Below are 22657 nucleotides of genomic sequence, written 5' to 3' on the forward strand. Positions count from 1 at the left end.
AATGCACAGAAATCTCTGGCATTGCTATACACTAATGATGAAAAATCTGAAAGAGAAATTAAGGAAACACTCCTACTTACCACTGCAACAAAAAGAATAAAATACCTAGGAATAAACCTACCTAAGGAGACAAAAGACTTGTATGCAGAAGACTATTAGACACTGATGAAAGAAATTAATGATACAAACAGATGGAGAGATATACTATGTTCTTGGATTGGAAGAATCAACATTGTGAAAATGACTATACTACCCAAAGCAATCTACAGATTCAATGCAATCCCTATCAAACTACCAATGTTATTTTTCACAGCACTAGGACAAAAAATTGCACAATTCGTATGGAAACACAAAAGACCCCGAATAGCCAAAGGAATCTTAAGAAAGAAAAAATGGAGCTGGAGGAATCAGGCTCCCTGACCTCAGACTATACTACCAAGCTACAGTAATCAAAGAGAGCATGGTACTGGCATAAAAACAGAAATACAGATCAATGGAACAGGATAGAAAACCCAGAGATAAACCCACGCACCTATGTCACCTTATTTTTGATAAAGGAGGCAAGAATATACAATGGAGAAAAGACAGCCTCTTTAATAAGTGGTTCTGGGAAAACTGGACAGCTACATGTAAAAGAATGAAATTAGAATACTCCCTAACACCATACACAAAAATAAACTCAAAATGGATTAAAGACCTAAATGTAAGGCCAGGCAGGCACTATAAAACTCTTAGAGGAAAACACAGGCAGAACAGTCCTATGACATAAATCACAGCAAGATCCTTTTTGACCCACCTCCTAGAGAACTGGAAATAAAAATAAAAATTAAAAAAACCAGACATTTCTCCAAAGAAGATATACAGATTGCCAACAAACACATGAAAGGATGCTCAACATCACTAATCATTAGAGAAATGCAAATCAAAACTACAATGAGGTATCACCTCACACCAGTCAGAATGGCCATCATCAAAAAATCTACAAACAACAAATGCTGGAGAGGGTGTGGAGAAAAGGGAACCCTCTTGCACTGTTGGTGGGAATGTAAATTGATACAGCCACTATGGAGAACAGTACGGAGGTTCCTTAAAAAACTAAAAATAGAACTGCCATATGACACAGCAATCCCACTACTGGGCATATATCCTGAGAAAACCATAATTCAAAAAGAGTCATGTACCCCAATGTTCACTGCAGCTCTATTTACAACAGCCACGACACGGAAGCAACCTAAGTGTCCACTGACAGATGAATGGATAAAGATGATGTGGATAAAATATTCCATATATACAATGGAATATTACTCAGCCATAAAAAGAAACAAAATTGAATTATTTTGTAGTGAGGTAGATGGACCTAGAGTCTGTCATACAGAGTGAAGTAAGTCAGAAAGAGGAAAACAAATACCGTATGCTAACACATATATATGGAATCTAAATAAAAAAAAAAAAAAAGAAAAGCTTCTGAAGAACCTGGGGGCAGGACAGGAATAAAGATGCAGAAGTAGAGAATGGACTTGAGGACACGGGGAGGGAGAAGGGTAAGCTGGGATGAAGTGAGAGAGTGGCACGGATATATATACACTACCATATGTAAAACAGCTAGCTAGTGGGAAGCAGCTGTATAGCACAGGGAGATCAGCTCGGTGCTTTGTGACCACCTAGAGAGGTGGGATAGGGAGGGTGGGAGACTCAAGAGGGAGGAGATATGGGGATATATGTATATGTATAGCTGATTCACTTTGTTATAAAGCAGAAACTAACACACCATTGTAAAGCAATTGTACTCCAATAAAGATGTTAAAAATAAATAAATAATTTAAAAAAGGTGGTCCCCAAGACTGATAAAGTTACTGGTAATTAGTAGAATGCATTCCAATTAGTTAGCTCAGTAGTACTTTTTCTGTGAAAAAAACTTTATATCTATATAGAGGCAAATGTAATACATACACTTTCCCTGCAATTTCATAAACCGAAATTTCAATAGTGATCTTTGGCTATGATAACCACATCTCATATATTTTAGTGTAAAAAATAAATTTGAAAAAATTAATGTATAACCACCCACAATAGCAGAAGAAAAAGAAAGAAAATTTTAGGAAAAAAGAATTTTCAAGCAAAACTTGTATTACCAGCAGAGAGGTAAGGAAGAAGCAGCTGAAAAGAGATGATGTGTTGCCTGGGAATAAATAAGTATATGCAGGGAAATGTAACACGTAAGATTCCTGGGGAGGGATATGGTTAATGGAAGACACATACAAAATAGGCACAGATGTTTAAATTTAAGGAAAAAAAAAAGCTGCTGTGGCTTTGGTGGCAAAGCAAGCATAAATATGAGATTCATGAAAAGGTATAGTGAAATTTTCTAAATGGATATTTTATAGAAGATATATATGGCAAAACCAGACAAAGCCTCCTCATCTTTAAAATGATGTATCAGCAAGAGCCATTCAATTAAAAAAAATGAATGAGTCTTAAACGTCAATTTGTGTAAAAGAACCTTCTTGAGTACATATAAAAATTACAATACAATCCTCAAAAAGCTAAACAGAATTACCATATGACCCAGCAATTCCATGCCTAGGTGTACGCCAAAAGGAACTGAAAACACGTATGCAAACAAAACCTTGCACGTGAATGTTCAGAGCAGCACTATTCACAACAGCCAAACGGTGCAAACAGCGGAAAGGTCCATCAACGGATGAATGGATAAACACAATGTGATACATCCATGCAACAGAATATTATTCAGTCATAAAAAGAAATAACGTCAACACACATGCCACACCGCGGACCAACCTTGAAAACATTATGCTAAGTGAAATAAGCCAGACACCAAAGGTACATATTGTATGATTCTATTTATATGAACTATCCAGAAAGGGTAAATCCACAGAGACAGCAGATCAGGTGCTTGGAAAGGGAGAATGAGGAGTGGCTGCTTAAGGGGGACAGAGTTTCCCTTTGGGGATGAAATATTTTGGAACTAGTTAAAGGTGGTGGCTGCACAACACTGTGAGTGTACTTAAGGCCGCTAAACTGTACACCTTAAAATAGTTAATTTAGCTGTTACGTGAATTTTACTTCAATATTTTAACAAAGTATAATGCAGAAGGTTCAGAAATGTGAATGCCCAGTCTTTCAGACATAAATTCCTCCCTTCAGACCATTCAGCCTATCATTATGAACCAGATTTCCTAAACACCTCCTCAACAGGCCCCTTGTCTCTCTGTCAGATGCTTCTTTGTTTCATGAGAACCCCTAACCCTGGGAAAAGATCCTACTTTCCCCAACCATCTCGGAGACTCCCACACAGAGGATGGGCAAATTAAGAGCAGAATTCCACAGCATGGGTGAGCCACGCTCTGTCTGTTGGAGAATGCATTCATTCCACACAATTTTACTGAGGATGCCTACTGTACAAAGTACTGCAACTACAGAGACAGATAAAACACAACCCTGACCTCCAGGAACTCCTAGAAGAAAAAGAGAAAAAGAACTTTACAAAAAGAGAAGGCAGAGAATTTACAAACAATATGGAAAGAAGGCATAGGTGGTAGGAAAGGAGCCTGAAGGGCACGTGTGCTGGGGAGATGGTGGATCAGGGAAAGTCCTCTTCTTCGGGACAAGAAGGAATTAACCAGACAAAAAGGGGGAAGAAGAGCCTTCAGACACATATGAGGAGGCAGCAGATGACGTGCAGCAAGGCAGCTGTGCAGCAGGAGAAAAGGCTTGGAGAGCTCTCAGTGACACGCCTGATTTTACAGGATGGAGACCAAGCCGTGAATGCCCACGGTTCCATCTGGTCCCACTCAGATCCAATAACCAATATCTACCCTTTACTTCCGGACAGGCTGGGACCAGACAGGTCCTGAGCGACCACAGAGTAGAAGCACCAAGCCCACTCTCCACACGAATCTTTCCAAGAGTTTTTCTCCAAAGTGCAGTGGGACCACGTGGGGAGGTAAGGCAGGATCTCAAAAAAGGAATTAATCCGAAACCTGCCATTCTCATTTTCCATAGCTTTGTTCAAGGTCCCCTCGTGGTCTCTCAAGGCCCTTCACCTCTGCAACAACTGTGGCCCACACAGACAAAGGCAGCCTCACCTCTCTGTGATCCCCACCTCACTAATGTTCACACTTGGGGAGAATCTGTCTTATGTTAAGTTGTTCCCCCTAGCTATGTTCTAGTTTACATAAAGACAGAGGCTATGTCACTTTTTTTTTTCCCTTTCTGTCTTTTTGTGGGGAGTGGGGCATGGTACACTAGACCAACACAAGGCTCAGTGTAATATACACATACTTGGAAGAAATTATACTTTGGACAAATGGGACCAGAAAATATTCTACATACCTAGAAATGTTATCCAAGTAGTAATTTTCAAAGTTCACCTGAAAGCAATTTATGAAGTCTGGAAATTCTTACCTTCCCATTCTCACCCAGGGGGTAAATAGGTCATAATATAAATTAGAACCAAATTCTGTGCTATTTTGCCATTTTAAGTTAATACTCATCCTAGGTGAGTGTCTATTTAAAGGGCACATAACACAAATATCTAGCAGGCCCATGAAGATATCCATCAAAACCATTTGGTTTTGAAGGAATGAAAGAAGACAATCATTCATGTAATGCCAATAACGAAGAACACGTCTACACTTTGACATCGTTCTTGAAGGAGGGGAGGAAAATAAAATCTCATTCCATTAGAAAACAACTAGACCTCAGGCGGCTGCCTCTGATCAGGTTACCTGTTAACACTGTCATTTGCTACCTGGATTCCGCAGTCTATTTGCAACACTGTTTTATAATCCACATAAGCTTTCTGATACTGCTCTAAAGCTTCATAGGCCATTGCTCGTCGAAGAAGAGGCTTGATTGAGAATGGACGAAGTTCCAGAGCCCTAAAGGAGACAGAAATATTACACTGTCATTTGTTTTGAAAATTACTCCCTTACTTACGCTAACTGAATGTATCCGATAGGACTGGACTCTCACATGCATTCATATCTGATATTTTACCTTGGGGATCTGGCAACATACCAGAAAGGCAAACCCAGAGTAGCAGAGCAATCAAATCTGTGGTTACCTCCTTTCTTTTAAAACAGTATCGAAGCCCTTTGGCATCTGCTCTTTCCCCCGGTGAGACTGAACTCCCCGAGAGCAGGCGGTGCCCTCCCTCCCACTCCCCTGTGTAGTAGCAGAGCCCATCATGGCACCAAGCACAGAGTAGGCTTTCAACAGGTTCTTGTTATTGACAGATTAAAAGGAAAATTTTTATTTGCACCTATGTATTTAATAAGGCACTTAGCACAGAGCCATAAAACCTACACTGCATTTTGAAAATAAGCTCTCCAAAACTTAATACAGCTGATTATGATTTACTTGCTGCCAAAGGGCTTCAAACATAGACCCGAGGAAATCAAGGGAGTAAGTACCCAATGATTTCTTGTAAGTCATGAATTTTCACCTTGTACTTTTTAGTCTATGAAGCATTTCCAATATCACTAGAGATGTATTTCAAGGTTATGTTCCTTGGTTTTGTCTGAAGTAACTGCTTAAAGCTACCTCACTACTTAAGGCACTTCATTATATTCTGAAACAAAGAATACAATCAAAAGATTGTATTTATGAATGAAAACCATTGTACTCTTAGTTTTAACAAAATCAGCTGAAACTGTAAAGAAGTACTCCGTGCTAGATCCTATGAAGAGCTAATAGTCCACTAACAAATCTCCGTGCCAGACTGCCCACAGCGGGCATAAAGGTTTGCTCTTCTGGTAATTCTTATGCATGAGCAGTTTATAGATCAGACATTTAACTTGCTTCAGGAAAAGCACGAGTGAGGGCTTCTTGACTTTTTCCCCAACAGTCCTAGAGATCTGCTGTCTATACCTGTCTACAGTGATCTGGAAGGAGGAAGCTCCGACAACATCTGCCATTGCTAGTCTCTGCAGACATTCTCATCTAATGTCACAACAAGCCTGCAAGGTAAATAGTAACATGTTCATGTTGCAGGTGAGGAAACGGAGAGACACAGGGAGCAGTCTGCCCACGTGCCCGTTCTTCTGAATTTAAGCTGCAGGAAAGCACTGGCGTTGCGGGAGCTGATCACCACTGTATCCCAGTGCCTAGATCACTGCCAGGCCACTGGAGGGACTCGGCAAACCCCTCCCAAACGAACCTGCAGGGCCTACACTCTTTCTACCACGAACAGAAACAAGAGCACCACAGATAAAGGAACTCAGAGTCACCTGCCATTCAGGGATCCCCAATCCCTGGGCCACGGACCGGTACCGGTCCACGGCCTGTTAGGAGCCGGGCTGCACAGCAGGAGGTGAACGGTGGGTGAGCAAGTGAAGCTTCATCTGCCGCTCCCCATCTTCGCAGCCCCTTGCATTACTTCCTGAACCATCCCCCCAATCCGAGGAAAAGTTGTCTTCCGCGAAACTGGTCCCTGGTGCCAAAAAGGCTGGGGACCGCTGCTCTACATCGTACAGATACTCAACTGGGTGTGTTCCTCAGCTGTGTATCATAGAATTTGTTCTAGAAATGTCATTAAACCTAATTAGCTTCATTTCTTTGAAAAATAACCAATTTTGCTTTGCCTAAGTGTTAGGATTGGGGATGATTTTAATGATCTTCTTTGCGTTGTACTGGGTTTTAAGACTTTTTTGTATAATAGGTATGTATTACTCTTGCGACCAGTAAAAGTTATTTTAAAAATAAAATTAAAGTCTATTAAAAACACTCAAACACTAGAAAACAGGTTTCTGGGCATCTGTACCACTGCCTTAAATCTACCTTAGTTAAATGCTTAGGGAATATTAACTACACAGTGATTATAAATATAGGTCACAAACACAAGACTACCCCCATTTTACCAAAGACTTCCAACACCCAAGGTGCTATTTATCCACAAGAGAGACCTGAGGTAGGCGTGGAATCTAAAACTGAATGAGATGATGCATTTAATTTTTAGCATTGCCCAGCCAAGTAAATGCAAGGTTTTTTCTCTTTAACCGCAATCCTGAAAATGAATGTGAGCTTTTAAGTGAGAATTCCACTAGAAGAAAAAAAGAAAAAAAAAAAGCACATCCATTCATAAAAACAAACACAGAGAACTTTTAAACCAGAGTTTACAAAAGCTTAACTATTCAAGTTAACACAGTTAAGACTCTTAAATCGTCTTCTAATTTCAAGTTCGTCTGTGAGCAACAAAGATGAGAAAAAGCAGAGAATTACTAGGCAACATTCATTCGTCTTGATTCTGTCAGAATACCCTCAATGGAAAATCAGCTGAAAGATTTTTGATGTGGTTTAGATAACCCAAAAAGATTCTCTGACAGATGGGAACAGTGAAGATTTTTCTTTTAGCTGATAAGCAATTATGAGAATGACAAGTAATTTCTAGAAATAATTCTAGAATTTCTAGAAATAATTCTAGAATTATTTCTAGAAATTGTTTTATTGTTTAAAATCATTTGGTTTTAAACTTTTCTTAGGTGTCATAACCCTGTTTCATGCTTCACCTGGAAGCCTAATCTAGAAACCTGGAGATGCTGAGGGGAGGAGAGGGCAGGGCCTGCAGCCACTGAGCTCCTCAAACAGCCTCATGCTCCCAGCAGCTGCTCTCCATAAGCCCCTGGGAAAGAGCTCAAGGGAAGTGCTTCAGAGTAGGCCCCAGGAGTGTAGACACTTAAAATCAAAGACTTTCCCCCAAAAATGCATACAAAGTTATTTCATAGGTTCCCCCTCTCCCTTATTTTAAACTTTGCCCTGGGCAGTTTTTCTTTTTCCGCTGTTTGAATCCTGCTACCACTTGTTTTGTAATAAGCGCTCCTGCAACAGGAAACAACTCTCCAAGGAGCAAAGATAATTAACTGAAAAACTAAAAAACAGGCTCCCTTTAAAATGTATGTAATCTTTTTCAGGTGAAGAGAAAACAGATATCCCTCTGCTAATAATTGGTTCCTAGTTTATACATATTTAAATACAGCCATAGTTCAACATGTTCACATAAGTAAATCATGGTTTCCCTGGCACTGAAATGAGTTTGAGAATCGCTGCTTTGGCGTAAAATCACACCATGCTCCTTATGCTGAGACTCATACACCAGGTATCAAAGAAAACATCTAAGTAGGTCGGCTTCTAGAAAGGTCAGTACTGACCAGCAGAACCAGATTCCTCAGCCTAGAACACAGCTTTTAACTAAGGACACCTTACCTAAACCACCACCCACCTCCCTCCCTCCCTCCCTCCCCTGCAGGCAATCTCCCGCTCTCCTCCAGGGCAAACCTCCATTCTAGTGCCCACCCCCACTCCTGACCCCAGAGTCTCCTCTGTGACTTCCTCCTGGGTCTACACTGAAACAACACATTTTAGCAAGAAAATGTCTGCCACCTTACTCTCACTTAAGGATAAAGTGAGTCCACTGTTTGTAACTAGAGTCCTGAACTCACTCACTGAAGGAAGACCTCAGACAAGTCTGAAGGGTAATATATTACCATCAGACACTTGAACTGGAAGGTTCTTAGCTGCAAATCACAACGTGCCTGATAATCTGCAAATACACGTGGTCTTGTTGTTAGTTATGGGCAGCGGTAAATGTTTAACAACCGGCTCTCCTGAGTAAAGAGGCCCAGGTTTGGGTCATTTGCCAATTTTCATGGTATTAGTAGTACTCCAACCATGGCAGATTTCAACTACCAACTTGACTTCAACCAACTCACAAGATCCTGAAAACCTAACAATTAGCTAGTGTGAGATAGCACAGCAGTAGGTGGGGTCTAGAGTCAGACCAATGTGAATATAAATATTATTGATTTTAAATATGAATATGTAAAATCGGCAAAAAATCCAAGCAGCTCACGGCCTTCTTTTTAAACTGCAGGCACAGATACCAGCAAGATTTTATCCATATCAATAAACTGATACTATCAATGGAAAAAAAACTGTTTACCTTATAATCAAGGTGTCCACACATGCTACTGTCCAAACTAGGGCTTCTGAGAGTGAAAGGGGATGATATTAACAATTATACCGACTATAGGAGTAAACCAAAACTGTGGAGGTTAAACCAGTACATATGGCTTCTTATTTTTTAGATGCACTAATAGTAGCTTCTTTCCAAAGGGTTCCTGAAGCAGGCTTATTATTTAATGGTAAAATGATACTTTTTATTCATGTAAATATATTCATCCATCTCAGCATGTAACTTGTTGAGTACCATGGGTGACTAATGTGCTTGAGGGATGCAACCCTATAATACATGATTCTTGACCTCAGGGAGCTTAAAATCCAATGCAGTGGATGACATAAGTACCTACAGGTGTGAGAGTGACAGTGCGAGCCTTACAGCCATGCAGATGACCAGGGAGCCCGAGGTGATCAGGAAAGCAGAGAGCATGGGGAAGCTGAAGAGGAAGGATTTCTGAAAAGCAAAGATGTACAGAGGGCATTATAGATATGAACCAAATGGGAGCAGAAAGCTTTTTTGGGGGGCAGTGTGGTGACAGAGGAGGTTATAATTATCTAGAAGACCATACTGAGCCACTGAACACCCGCTGAAACAGTCTGCACAAAATAATGCTTCAGGAAAAGCTATTCTGATGCCACAGTGGATTGGAGGAAGCAGAGAGACTAGTTAGAAGGCTTCTCCAGTACTCTGAGACTGATGTGAAAAAGAGTATGAATTAAGGTGATAGCAGTGGAAGTGAAAAAAGTTTGCACAATCTTCTATAATTGTCTTCATATATGTGAAAGGATTTACAAGTTTTATGTATTAACCAATTAACACATCTTAAATGTCTTAATTAGACTCTTATGCAGAAAATTTGGTATATTAAATACTGCATTCATCACAGTGAAATGATAATCTCTTGACAAAGCTGAAAACGGGCAGTTTACCTGTTACAATCTTGAATGCAGCCACTGCAATTTCCGTCTTTTAGGTAACATGCTGCTCTATTTGAATATAAGATACTTAGATCATCTGCATTTCCACTTCCTAAAATCACATTTAATTAAATACAGTTAAAATCCATTAGCGAAATCACAGTTCAACAGACAACTGAGGTCTCCCGCGGCACTGCAGTCCTACACCCCGCTGCTAATGCAGCTCCGAGGACCTCCCTGTGCCCGCAGTGGCCAGAGAGGCCAAGCCCGTAAGGGACCGCGGCAACCGTGCCCCGCCCGGGCACACGCTACGCGTTCCAAGGTACAGCTCCCGGAGGTGGAGTCGCTCCTGCCCTGCCCTCGGTTACTGGGAAGGAACCTATAGGGCGAGCGCCTGTCAATCGGGAGGTGGCCCGCGCCTCTCCCGCGGTGGCCCCTTCAGGTCCCGCGAGCCGCAGCCCGAGGGGCCAGGGACCCCGTGGGCGAAGCTCACTCACCTGCAGGCTCCAGCTGCGCGATCACCGCCGAGTACCTGAGAGCCGCCTCGGCGAACTGCCCGTTTTTAAAGAGCTCGTTGCCCTGGCTCTTCAGGCCGGCGGGGCCGAGTGGGGCGGCGGGCGCCGGCGCCGGCGGCGCGCCAGGTCCGGGGGACGCGCCGGGACCAGGGGGCGCGCTGGCCGCGGGGCCCCCCGAGCGCCGCCCGCCGCCCGGGTGCCCATTGGAGCCGCCCGCCGTCGCCGGGGCCCGCGGCCGGTCCCGCTTGTCCGCGCCGGCCTCCGGCGCCCGGCCCCGCCGCGGCGCGCCCCTCTGCGGCCGCCTGCCGCCCTCGCTCTTGCCAGTCAGCTTCTTCTGGATGTTGCCCATGGCGCGCAGCTCGGCGGCGCGCGCGGCAGGCGCCGGCTCCGCGGCCTCTGTGGGGAGTGGATGCGGGAAGTGAGTGTTTGCATCATCGCGAGCAACTACCAGGGAGGCCGCGGCGGTGCCGGCGCAGGGGCGGGGTCGCGGGAGAAGCCAGGCAGAGTGGGCCCGCCCCTCGGGCGGAATCCGGCGGTTCCGGCGCCTTTGGGGGGCCGGTTGGCCCAGAGGGTTAACAGCGGAGGTCGCGCTCCGAGCCCTAGTAGCTTCCCGGGCTAGGGACGGAAGCCAACCCCGGATTTAACTCTTCAAACGCTGAAGAGCTAGGGACGTGAAAACCGGCATTTCAAAATCATTCCCTTCATCAACGCATACGTATCGAGGTAGGTCTTAACAAAATATGTACTTTTCTTCCATTTACAGTTTAGAAATGAATGAATGAAGTCACTAAAACTTGAATACAATAATTGCACCCAAAGTTAGGGCACCCTTTCCTTATGTTAAGGGACTGGGAGAAGATAATTTGAAAAAAAAAAAAGTCCAAGTGATTTTTAAGCCATTTAAAAATGATTTTAGCAAAGAACTCACATAAAACAGGCACCTGGTTTTTAAAGTGAACCTTAAAAAGACAGTAAAATTTCCAGTACAATACCTTATTCAAACTTAAAAGTTCCTTTGATCTTGATTGAAAGATTTCAGGTACTTATCAGAGCTTAAATAATTGATTATTGAATTGATATTTAAATAGGCAAATGATGCATAAATATTTCATTGATGGGTGTCTTAATATTTAAAACAAAGCAATTCATCATTTCAAAGCACTAAATGCAGAAACTTCCCAGCTTTCTCTTGTAACAAATTCTAATCTGATTTTTAATGAATCTATTTCCCATTCTGTTTCATGAATGGTAAAGCCAGAATTTGAAGCACAAAGACAGAGGAAGTAGAAAACCACTAGTACTTAAATAAAAATCAGTGGATGGATGATCACCTTAAGGCAAGCAATGAGTATAAAAACACACTAATTAATAAATACAGCTTTCTATACAGCAGAATAACATCCAGTTTTGGATCACTTACCAAAAGGGGCTTAACAATAAAAAGATGATCTTATTATAGAGATAAATGCCCAAATGGGACCCAGAGCAAGGCTCCAGTACTCTTCATCTGGAATCTGCTGCTCAAGTCCCACCCAGCATAAAAATGGATGGAAGCTTAAGTCAGTGTCAGTAGAAACGATGGACAGCTAGTATTATTTTGTATTCCCTTGTATGTCTGACCAATACTATTACTAAATAGCTGCCATTTATTTAGAACTTAACATGGGTCAAGACCTTTACATTATCATTTTCATTATCGTTAATCTTCATACCAAGTATTGTCCCCACATTACAAATGAAGCAAGAGAAACACATGGAAGAAGCTAAGGAATTCTCTCAAGCATGAAGAGCTAGAAACCAACATAACTGAGATTCAAATGAAATGAATGCTGTACCTCTTTCCTTAAGACTGAAATGCCCCTTAACATTTTCCTGCAAAGGTAAGCAGAGGCCTGAACATGAAAGACCTGTGAGTCCTGTTGGGTATTTAACTACCTGTGGGACATTCCAGAGGAGTTGTTCAGGAGGTAGCTCCAAATGTAGGTCAGAGGAGGCCTTATCTAGAGACATTGACTTGGGAATTGCTGGCAAAAAAAGGATCACTGAAGTTTGAGTGTGAATAGAGTCACTGAGATCTTCCAAAGGATCCTAAGAAATAAAACACTTAAAGGGGGGCTTCCCTGGTGGCACAGTGGTTGAGAGTCCGCCTGCAGATGCAGGGGACACGGGTTTGTGTCCGGGAAGATCCGGTCCGGGAAGATCCCACATGCCACGGAGCAGCTGGGCCCGGGAAGATCCCACATGCCACGGAGCAGCTGGGCCCGTAAGCCATGGCCACTGAGCCTGCATGTCTGGAGCCTGTGCTCTGCAACGGGAGAGGCCACAACAGTGAGAGGCCTGCATACCGCAAAAACAAAAACAACAACAAAAACAAAACGCTTAAAGGATGATCAGAATCTCCAGTGGAGATGGAGGAGTACCTAGAAATGAGAGAGAAAACAGGAGGGTGTACTGCCTCAGAAACCAAGAAGAAAGAGTATTTCAGGGAGAAAGGAGTAAACAGTAACCAATATCAAAGGAAGGAATGGCCAAGAGTTTTGACTGCATAAGGATTAAAGAAAATCATTAGATCTGAAGACCACAAAGACTTCAGTACCCTGGGGTGGGGTGGTTTGGGTAGCTGGTAGATACAAAAATCCTCAATGAAATACTAGCAAACTGTTAAAAGGATTATACATCATGACCAAGTGGGATTTATCTCAGGAATGGAAGAGTAGTTCAACAGTAGAAAATCCATCTATGCAACAGATGACATTAAAGGACAAGGGGAAAAACTGACACGGTCATAACTGACATTGAAAAGGAACTTGACAAAATCCAACACCCCTTCATGATAAAAACACTCAGAAAACTAAGAAGAGAAGTAAAATTTCTCAACATGATAAAGTACTTTTATGAAAAACAGCTAACATCATACTCAATAGTGAAATCCTGAAAGCTTTCCCCTGAAGCTCAGGAATAAGACAAAGATGCTGTTTTCACTGCAGCTACTCAACATTGTACTGGAAGTTGTAGCCTGATCAATTAGACAAGAAAAAGAAATAAAAGACATATATATTGAAAAGAAAAAGTAAAACTATCTCTATTCATAGATGACATGATTATCTACAGAGATGACATGATTATCTACAGAGATGACATGATTATGTCATAGATGACATGATTATATATAGATTATCTATCTATACCTATATATATATAAATGTACATATATTCCCAAAGAATACACACACACACAAACCACTACTAGAGCTAATAAGCAAATTCAGTGATTTCAGAGTACAAGATCAACATACAAAAATCAGTTGTTTCTATAAATTAGCAATGAAAAATCCTGAAAGGAAATTACGAAAATAATTACATTTACAGTAGCATCCAAAGGAATAAAATATTTAGGAATAAACTTAACCAAGGCAGTGAAAGACTTGTATAATAAATATTGCTGAAAGAAATTAAATAGGGCTTCCCTGGTGGCGCAGTGGTTGAGAATCTGCCTGCTAATGCAGGGGACACAGGTTCAACCCCTGGTCTGGGAAGATCCCACATGCCACAGAGCAGCTAGGCCCGTGAGCCACAACTACTGAGCCTGCACGTCTGGAGGCTGTGCTCCGCGACAAGAGAGGCCGTGATAGTGAGAGGCCCGCACACCATGATGAAGAGTGGCCCCCGCTTGCCACAACTAGAGAAAGCCCTCGCACAGAAACGAAGACCCAACACCAACACAGCAAAAATAAATTAATTAATAAACTCCTACCCCCAACATCTAAAAAAAAAAAAAAAGATCCTTTAAAAAATAGAAATTAAATAAATGGAAAAACATCTCTTGATCATAGATAGGAAGACTTAATGTTGTTAAAATATTAATACTATACAAAGCAGTCTACAGATTCAACATAATCCCTATCAAAACTCCACAGGCTTTTGGGCAGAAATGGAAAAGCTGATCCTCAAATTCATGTGGAATTTCAAGGGGCCTAGAATAGCCAAAACAATCTTGAAAAAGAGAACAAAATCAAAGGACTTACACTTCAGACTTCAAAACTTATGGAAAGCTACAGTAATCAAAACAGCGTGGTACGACATAAGGATAGACATATAAACCAATGAAATAGAGAGTCCAGAAATAAACCCATGCATCTATGGCCATGTGATTGTTTTCTTAGGGTAAAATATGTTTGAATTTTTATCAAATGCAAATCAATGAAACATCTAAAAACCACAGCTTTGGACCATGTCAGTCAGGTAGTTTTTTTGTTTGTTTGTTTGTTTTAATACACCTTTATTATTTTTTTTGAGGTACAGTTGATTTATAATATTATATGTTTTAGATGTACAAAATATTGATTCACAATTTTTAAAGGTTATATTCCATTTATAGTTATTATAAAATATTGGCTATATTCCCTGTGCTGTATAATATACCCTTGTAGCTTATTTATTTTACACATAGTAGTTTGTACCACTTAATCCAATACCCCTACCTTGTCCCTCCCTGCTTTCCTCTCCCCTCTGGTTTGTTCTCTATGTCTGTAAGTCTGTTTCTTTTTTGTTATATCCACTATTTTATTTTATTTTTTAAATTCCACATATAAGTTTTATCATATAGTATTTCTCTTTCTCTGACTTATTTCACTAAGCATAATACCCTCCAATTCCATCCATGTTGTTGCAAATGGCAAAATTTCACTCTTTTTTTAAGACTGAGTAGTAGTCCAGTGTGTGTGTGTGTGTGTTACATTTTCTTTATCCATTCATCTGTTGATGGACACAAGTTGCCTCCATATCCTAGCTATTGTAAATAATGCTGCTATGAACATTGGGGTGCATATATCTTTTCAAATTAGTGTTTTCTTTTTTTTAACATCTTTATTGGAGTATAATTGCTTTACAATAGTGTGTTAGTTTCTGCTTTATAATAAAGTGAATCAGCTATACATATACATATATCCCCATATCTCCTCCCTCTTGTGTCTCCCTCCCACCCTCCCTATCCCACCCCTCTAAGTGGTCACAAAGCACCGAGCTGATCTCCCTGTGCTATGCAGCTGCTTCCCACTAGCTATCTATTTTACATTTGGTAGTGTATATATCTCCATGCCACTCTCTCACTTCATTCCAGCTTACCCTTCCCCCTCCCCGTGTCCTCAAGTCCATTCTCTACGTCTGCATCTTTATTCCTGTCCTGCCCCTAGGTTCTTCATAACCAATTTTTTTTTAGATTCCATATATATGTGTTAGCATACAGTATTTGTTTTCATTTTATTTGAATATATACCCTGCAATGGAATTGCTGGATCATATGGTAGTTCTATTTTTAGTTTTGTGAGAAACCCTCATACCATTTTCCACAGTGGCTATACCAATTTACATTCCCGCCAACAGTGCACAAGGGTTACATTTTCTCCACATCCTTGCCAACATTTGCTCTTCGCGGTCTTTTTGGTGATAGCCATTCTGACAGATGTGAGGTGATATCTCATTGTGTTTTTTTTTTCCCCCTGACCATTTTTTATTTTATTTTATTTGTATTTTTTTTGCGGTAGGCAGGCCTCTCACTGCTGTGGCCTCTCCCGCTGTGGAGCACAAGCTCTGGACGTGCAGGCTCAGCAGCCACGGCTCATGGGCCCAGCCGCTCCGCAGCATGTGGGATCCTCCGGGACCGGGGCACAAACCCGTGTCCCCTGCATCTGCAGGCGGACTCTCAACCACTGCGCTACCAGGGAAGCCCTCTCATTGTGGTTTTGATTTGCATTTCTCTGATGATTAATGATGTTGGTCATCTTTTCATGTGCCTGTTGGCCATTTGTATATCTCCTTTGGAAAAATGTCTATTCAGGTCTTCTGCCCATTTTTTAATCGAGTCGTTGTTTTGACCTGGGTTGTTGGAGCTGTTTATATATGTTGGATATTAACCCCTTATTGATCTTATCATTTACAAATATCTTCTCCCATTCAATAGGTTGTCTTTTTGTTTTGTTGGTGGTTTCCTTTGCTGTGCAAAAGCTTTTTAGTTTAATTAGGTCCCATTTGTTTATTTTCGCTTTTGCTTCCTTTGCCTGAGGAGACAGATCCAAAAAAATATTGCTACAACTTATGTCAAAGGATGTTTGGCCTACATTTTCTTCAGGAGTTTTATGGTTCCTGGTCTTACATTTAGGTCTTTAATCCATTTTGAGTTTATTTTTGTATATGGTGTTAGAAAATGTTCTAATTTCATTATTTTACATGGAGCTGTCCAGTTTTCCCAGAACCACTTATTAAAGAGGCTGTCTTTTCTCCATTATATATTCTTGCCTCCTTTGTTGTAGATTAATTGACCATAAGTGTGTGGATATGGCCAACTGATTTTGGACAAAAGTGCCAAGTCCATTCAATGAGGAAAGAATAGTTTCCTTAACAAATGGTGTTAGGACAACTAGATTTCTACATGTCAAAAAAAAACAACAAAAACAAAAAATCAAAGCTAAGTTGGACTCCTTCCTACCTCAACTAATCAAAATAAATCAATGACCTAAATATAAGAGCTAAAACCGTAGCACTCTTAGAAGAAAACATAGGAGTAAATCTACATGACCTTGGATTTAACAGTGGATTTTTTTTTTTGCCACACCACGTGGCATGCGGGATCTTAGTTCCCTGACCAGGGATCAAACCCATGCCCCCTGCATTGGGAGCATGGAGTCTTAACCACTGGACTGCCAGGGAAGTCCTAATAGTGGATTTTTATATATGACACCAAAGGTATAAGTAACAAAAGTAGATAAATTGGACTTCATCAAAATTAAAAACTTTTGTGCATCAGAGGATATTATCAAGAAAGTTAAAAAACCCACAGAATGGGAGAAATTATGTGCAAATCAAGTATCTGATAAGGGTTTAATATCCAGAATACAAAAATAATGGTTACAATGCAACAATAAAAAGACAACCTAATTTGAAAATGGGCAAAGGACTTGAATAAACATTTCTCCAAACAAGATATACAAATGGCTAATAAGCACATGGAAAACGGTCAACATAATAAGTCATTAGGGAAATCCAAATCAAAACCATAAGGAGTTACCACTTTACACCCATTAGGATGGTTATACTCAAAGAGGCAAACCATAACAAGTGTTTGCAAGAATGTGGAGGAATTGGAATCCTTATATGTTGCTGGTAAGAATATAAAATGGTATAAACACTTTGGAAAACAGTCTTGCAGTTCCTCTGGAAGTTAAACATAGAGTTACCATATAACCCAGTATTCTGCTTTTAAGTATATACCCCCCAAAATTAAAAACATATGTACATGCATAAACACAAACCAAAAATACTTGTACATGAATGTTCACAAAAGCATTATTCATAATAGCCAAAAAGTGGAAACAACCCAAATGTCCATCAACTGATTAATGAATAAAGAAAATGTGATATTATCAATGTAAGAATATTATTTTCCATAACAAGGAGTGAAGTACCAAGACACTGGTCTTAGTAATATTTTTTTGGATATGTCTCCTCAGACAAGGGAAACAAAAGTAAAAACAAACAAATGGGACTACATCAAACTAAAAAGTTTTTGCACAGCAAAGGAAACTATGAAAAAATGAAAAGGCCACCTACTGAATGGGAGAAGATATTTGTAAACCATATATCTGATGAGCTAGTATTCAAAATATACAAACAACTCATATAACTCATAGCAAAAAAACCCAAACAACCCAGTTAAAAAATGGGCATAGGATCTGAATAAACATTTTTCCAAAGAAGACACACAGATGGCCAACAGGCACATGAAAAGATGCTCAAAATCGTTAATCATCAGAGATTAAAACGACAAAGAGCTATCACCTCACACCTGTCAGAATGGCTGTTATCAAAAAGACAACAAATAATAAGTGTTCGTGAGGACGTGGAGAAAGTGTAACCCTTGTACACTCTTGGTGGGAATGTGAATTGGTACAGCCAGTATGGAAAACAGCATGGAGATTCCTCAAAAAATTAAAAACAGAACTACCATACAATCCAACAATTCCACTCCTGGGTGTTTATCTGAAGAAACCCAAAACACTAATTAGAAAAGATATACAGACCTCTATGTTCATTGCAGCATTATTTACAATAGCCAAAATATGGAAGCAAACCACTAATAGATGAATGGATAAAGAAGATGTAGCATACATATATAAATAAATGTACATAAAATATATAATAGAATATTACTCAGCCATAAAAAAGAATGCAATCTTGCCATTTGTGACAACATGGATAGATGTAGAGGGTATTATGCTTAGTGAAATAAGTCAGACAGAGAAAAACAAATACTGTATGATTTCACTTATATGTGGAATATAAAAACAAAACAAACGAACAAACATAAAACAGAAACAGAGTCATAGATACAGAGAACAAACAGATGGTTGCTGGAGGGGAAGGGGCTGAGGGAAAGAGAGAAAAAGGTGAGGGACATTAAGTAAAAACTTCCACTTGCAAAAATAAATGAGTCACAGGTATGAAATGTACAGTATGGAGAATATAGTCAATAATTATGTAATATCTTCATATGGTGACAGATCATACAGACTTACTGTGGTGATCATTTTGAAATGTATAGAAATACAAAATCACTAAGTTGTGTAGCAGGAACTAACATGTTGTCAGTCAATTATACTTCGAAACCAAATAAACAAGCTCATAGAAAAAAAGATCAGATTTGTGGTTACCAGAAGTGGGGAATGAGGGGAGGGGGAAATGGATGAAGGCAGTCAAAAGGTACAAATTTCCAGTTACAAGGTAAATAAGTACTAGGGATGTAATGTACAACATGATAAACATAATTAACACTTTTATATATGAAAGTTGTTAAGAGGATAAATCCTAAGAGTTCTCATCATAAGGAAAAATTTTTTTTTTCTATTTTAAAAATGTTGCATCTATATGAGATGATGGATGCTTTCTAAACTTACTGTGATAATCATTTCATGATGTATGTAAGGAAAATCAGTATGCTGTATGCCTTAAACTTTATACCGTGCTAATGTCAATTATATATTAATAAAACTGGAAGAATAAAAAAGGAATGAAGTACTGATACATACTTCAACACTTCAACATGGATAAACCTTGAAAACATTATGCTGAGTGAGAGAAGCCAGACACAAAAGGCCACATATTGTATGATTCCATTTACATGAGATATTCAGAATAAGCAAATCTGTAGAGACAGAAAGTGGATTAGTAGTTGCCAGGGGAAAGGGAGATGGGAGTGACTGCTAATGGGAATGGGATTTCTTTTTGTGATGATAAAAATGTTCTGGAATTAGACAGTCGTGATGATTGTACAACCTTGTAAGTATATTAAAATCTACTGAATTTGTAAAGGATGAATGTTATGATATATGAATTATATCTCAAGTTTTTAAAAAGAATGCTTATTTTACCTTACCATTGACAACAAAGAATACTTTTTTTTTCCATCTCAGTCAATTTGATGGGAGAAAAAAAAATCTATATTTAACTTTCATCTTTTTATTAGCAATACAAAAATGTATTGATCGGGGCTTCTCTGGTGGTACAGTGGTTGAGAGTCCGCCTGCGGATGCAGGGGACGCAGGTTTGTGCCCCGGTCTGGGAAGATCCCACATGCTGCGGAGCGGCTGGGCCCATGAGCCATGGCTGCTGAGCCTGCGTGTCCAGAGCCTGTGCTCCACAACAGGAGAGGCCACAACAGTGACAGGCACGCGTACCGCAGAAAAAAAAAAAAATGTATTGATCATTTAATTTCTTCATTAGTGATTTCTCTGTTCCTATGCTTTGTTCATTTTGGTACTAGGCTCTTTAACTTGGTCTTATTGTTTTGTAAAAGCTTTTCATATTTAAGGTCATAAACCCTTTGCCATTTTACTAATTTGTCATTTGCCTTTTATTTTTTTATGGCATCTGTCTTATACAAGTTTTTAATTTTTACATAATCAAAATAATTCATCTTTCTCTTTATGATTTTGTCTGTTGTTTTAACTCTTTGAAATCCCCACCCTTCCAACCTCCTGATCCCACCAATTCTAGGACAAGAGGAATATTTACATTTTATTCTTCTGTTTGTCAATGACTGTTTAATTTTCTTATATTTCATTTTTAAGTGGAGAATAAGCAACAACACTACAAGGGAGTCTAGAGGCTTACTCTCCTCTGACGGCCACTTCTAAATATTCTCTACTAGGGAAGGAAAACACAAATAGGGAGGTTTCCGAGAAAGCCCATGAACTCAAATCCCAGATCCAATCAGCCTGGCGAGGACAGGTATTTCTTCATAGCAGTCCTCAAAAGGACAGGTGAAGAAAGCCTATCAATTGTCTTATCTCAGTACCTGACACAGAGTAGGTGCTCAGTAACTGTCAGCTGTGAGATTAAACCCATTGGTTATGTTCTACCTCAGTCTGGATGACCTGGGCCTGGCCAACCCAGGTGGAGCCCACAGGGAAGCAGCAGTATCAGCCAAGGATAGAGCACACTAATTGCTGCATTTTCTCATGGTCTTCAGGGCTCCCTGCATCATACCCCATAATGACTAAGAATTCTTTCTTGGAATGTGGTGGGAGGGGAACCACAGGCAAAGATTCCAGTTTGATAACCTCCCTCTGGGCTTTCACATTATTTTCCTAAAAGTGACTTGGATTTCTCCTGTCTTGTCCAAGGCTCCAGGACCTCTTTTTACATATTATCTAACAATGGAACTTGGTAAAAATGAACATAATATAGTCCCATTGTTCTTCCTTCATCCTAAAAGCACTACTTCTGGGCTTCCAGCCATTTAACCTACCTAATCTTGATTTGCTTCTGATAAAAGGGAACTAACTGGTCTTAAAATTTATATCCTTCCTCATCAAGACATTTTTGTTTTCTGAATCTTGCATACTTTTATATATTCCCTAATCTACAAAATAATTATGGGGGGGCGGGCATGAGTGACAGGATCAGAAATGGTTCTCTTAAAGCTCTGCCTGCTTGGAAATCTGAATGGGAATATTGCTTCCCTATGGGACTTACCTTAGGGATAACCACCTAATTCAGAGAGAAACATAACAATCTGTTAAGTGATATTACACTACAGTAATCCTAACTCAGAGTTTTAATCATGGAACCATATGTGTTACTAATTTTTGATTAGTCCTTTGCTGTTTATCTCTATTTGTGAAGAGGGCATTTTAGTATGTTTATTGAGATGCAGTTGACACATAACACTGTTTAAGTTGTACGGTATGGTGATTTGATACACATATATACTGCAGAATGATTACCACAATAAGGTTACTTAATACATCCATCACAGAACTACTATTACTTTTGTAATAAAAATATTTAAGATCTACTGTCTTAGCACCTTTCAAGTATATAATACAGTATTGTTAACTATAGTCATCATGCTATACTGAATCCCCAGAACTTATTCACCTTATAACTGGAAGTTTATACCCTTTGACCAACTTCTCCCCAATACCTCTAACCCCTCCGCCCTAGAAACCACCATTCTACTCTCTATTATTATGAATTTGGCTTTTTTAATATTCCACACCATAAGTGGGATCATAGAGTATTTTTCTCTGTCTGACTTATTTCACTTAGTACAATACCCTCAAGTTCCCTCCATGTCACAAATGGCAGGATTTTCTTCTTTATTATGGCTGAATAATGTTCATGTGTGTGTCTGTGTTGTGTGTGTGTTTGTATCACACTTTCTTTACTTATTCATCCTTTGGTGGACACTTAGATTGTTTCCATATCTTGGTTATTGGGAATAATGCTGCAATGAACAATGGATATCTCTTCGAGATAGTGATTTCATTTCTTTTGGACATATACCCAGAAGTGGGATGGCTGGATCATATGGTAGTTCTATTTTTTAATTTTTTGAGGAACCTCCATACTGTTTTCCATAGTGGTTATATTCCCACCAATAGTACAAGAGTTCCCTTTTCTCCATATCCTTACTGACACTTGTGATCTCTCTTGTCTTCTTGTTGATGGCCATTCAAATAGGTGTGAGGTGATATCTCATTGTGGTTTTGCTTTGCATTTCCCTGATGATTAGTGATGTTGAGCACCTTTTCATGTACCTGTTGGCCATATAAATGTCTTCTCTGGAAAAATGTCTATTGAGTTCCTCTGCCCATTCTTTAATCAAAAATGATCATATTAGTCATTAACCCACTTGTTTCTCAACATATGTTCAACCTCTGATAAGAGTTCTTAGTACAGCGTCAGCACAA

The 22657-nt window shown here is 39.8% G+C and overlaps 1 protein-coding gene across 1 annotated transcript in view; it reads right to left on the bottom strand.

Moving 5' to 3' along the window:
* The window catches only part of SPAG1 (sperm associated antigen 1), a 100084-nt gene that overhangs the window by 19112 nt on the left and 58315 nt on the right, over positions 1-22657 (bottom strand). The window contains exons 11-13 of the mRNA XM_079901986.1: positions 10392-10805; positions 9907-10006; positions 4749-4901 (exon numbers count right to left, since the gene is read on the bottom strand). Of these exons, the coding sequence (XP_079758112.1) occupies positions 4749-4901; positions 9907-10006; positions 10392-10805 (667 nt within the window). The remainder of the gene's footprint in view (positions 1-4748; positions 4902-9906; positions 10007-10391; positions 10806-22657) is intronic.

The sequence above is a fragment of the Stenella coeruleoalba genome, assembly GCF_951394435.1.
Source record: "Stenella coeruleoalba genome assembly, chromosome: 17".
Lineage (NCBI taxonomy): Eukaryota > Metazoa > Chordata > Mammalia > Artiodactyla > Delphinidae > Stenella > Stenella coeruleoalba.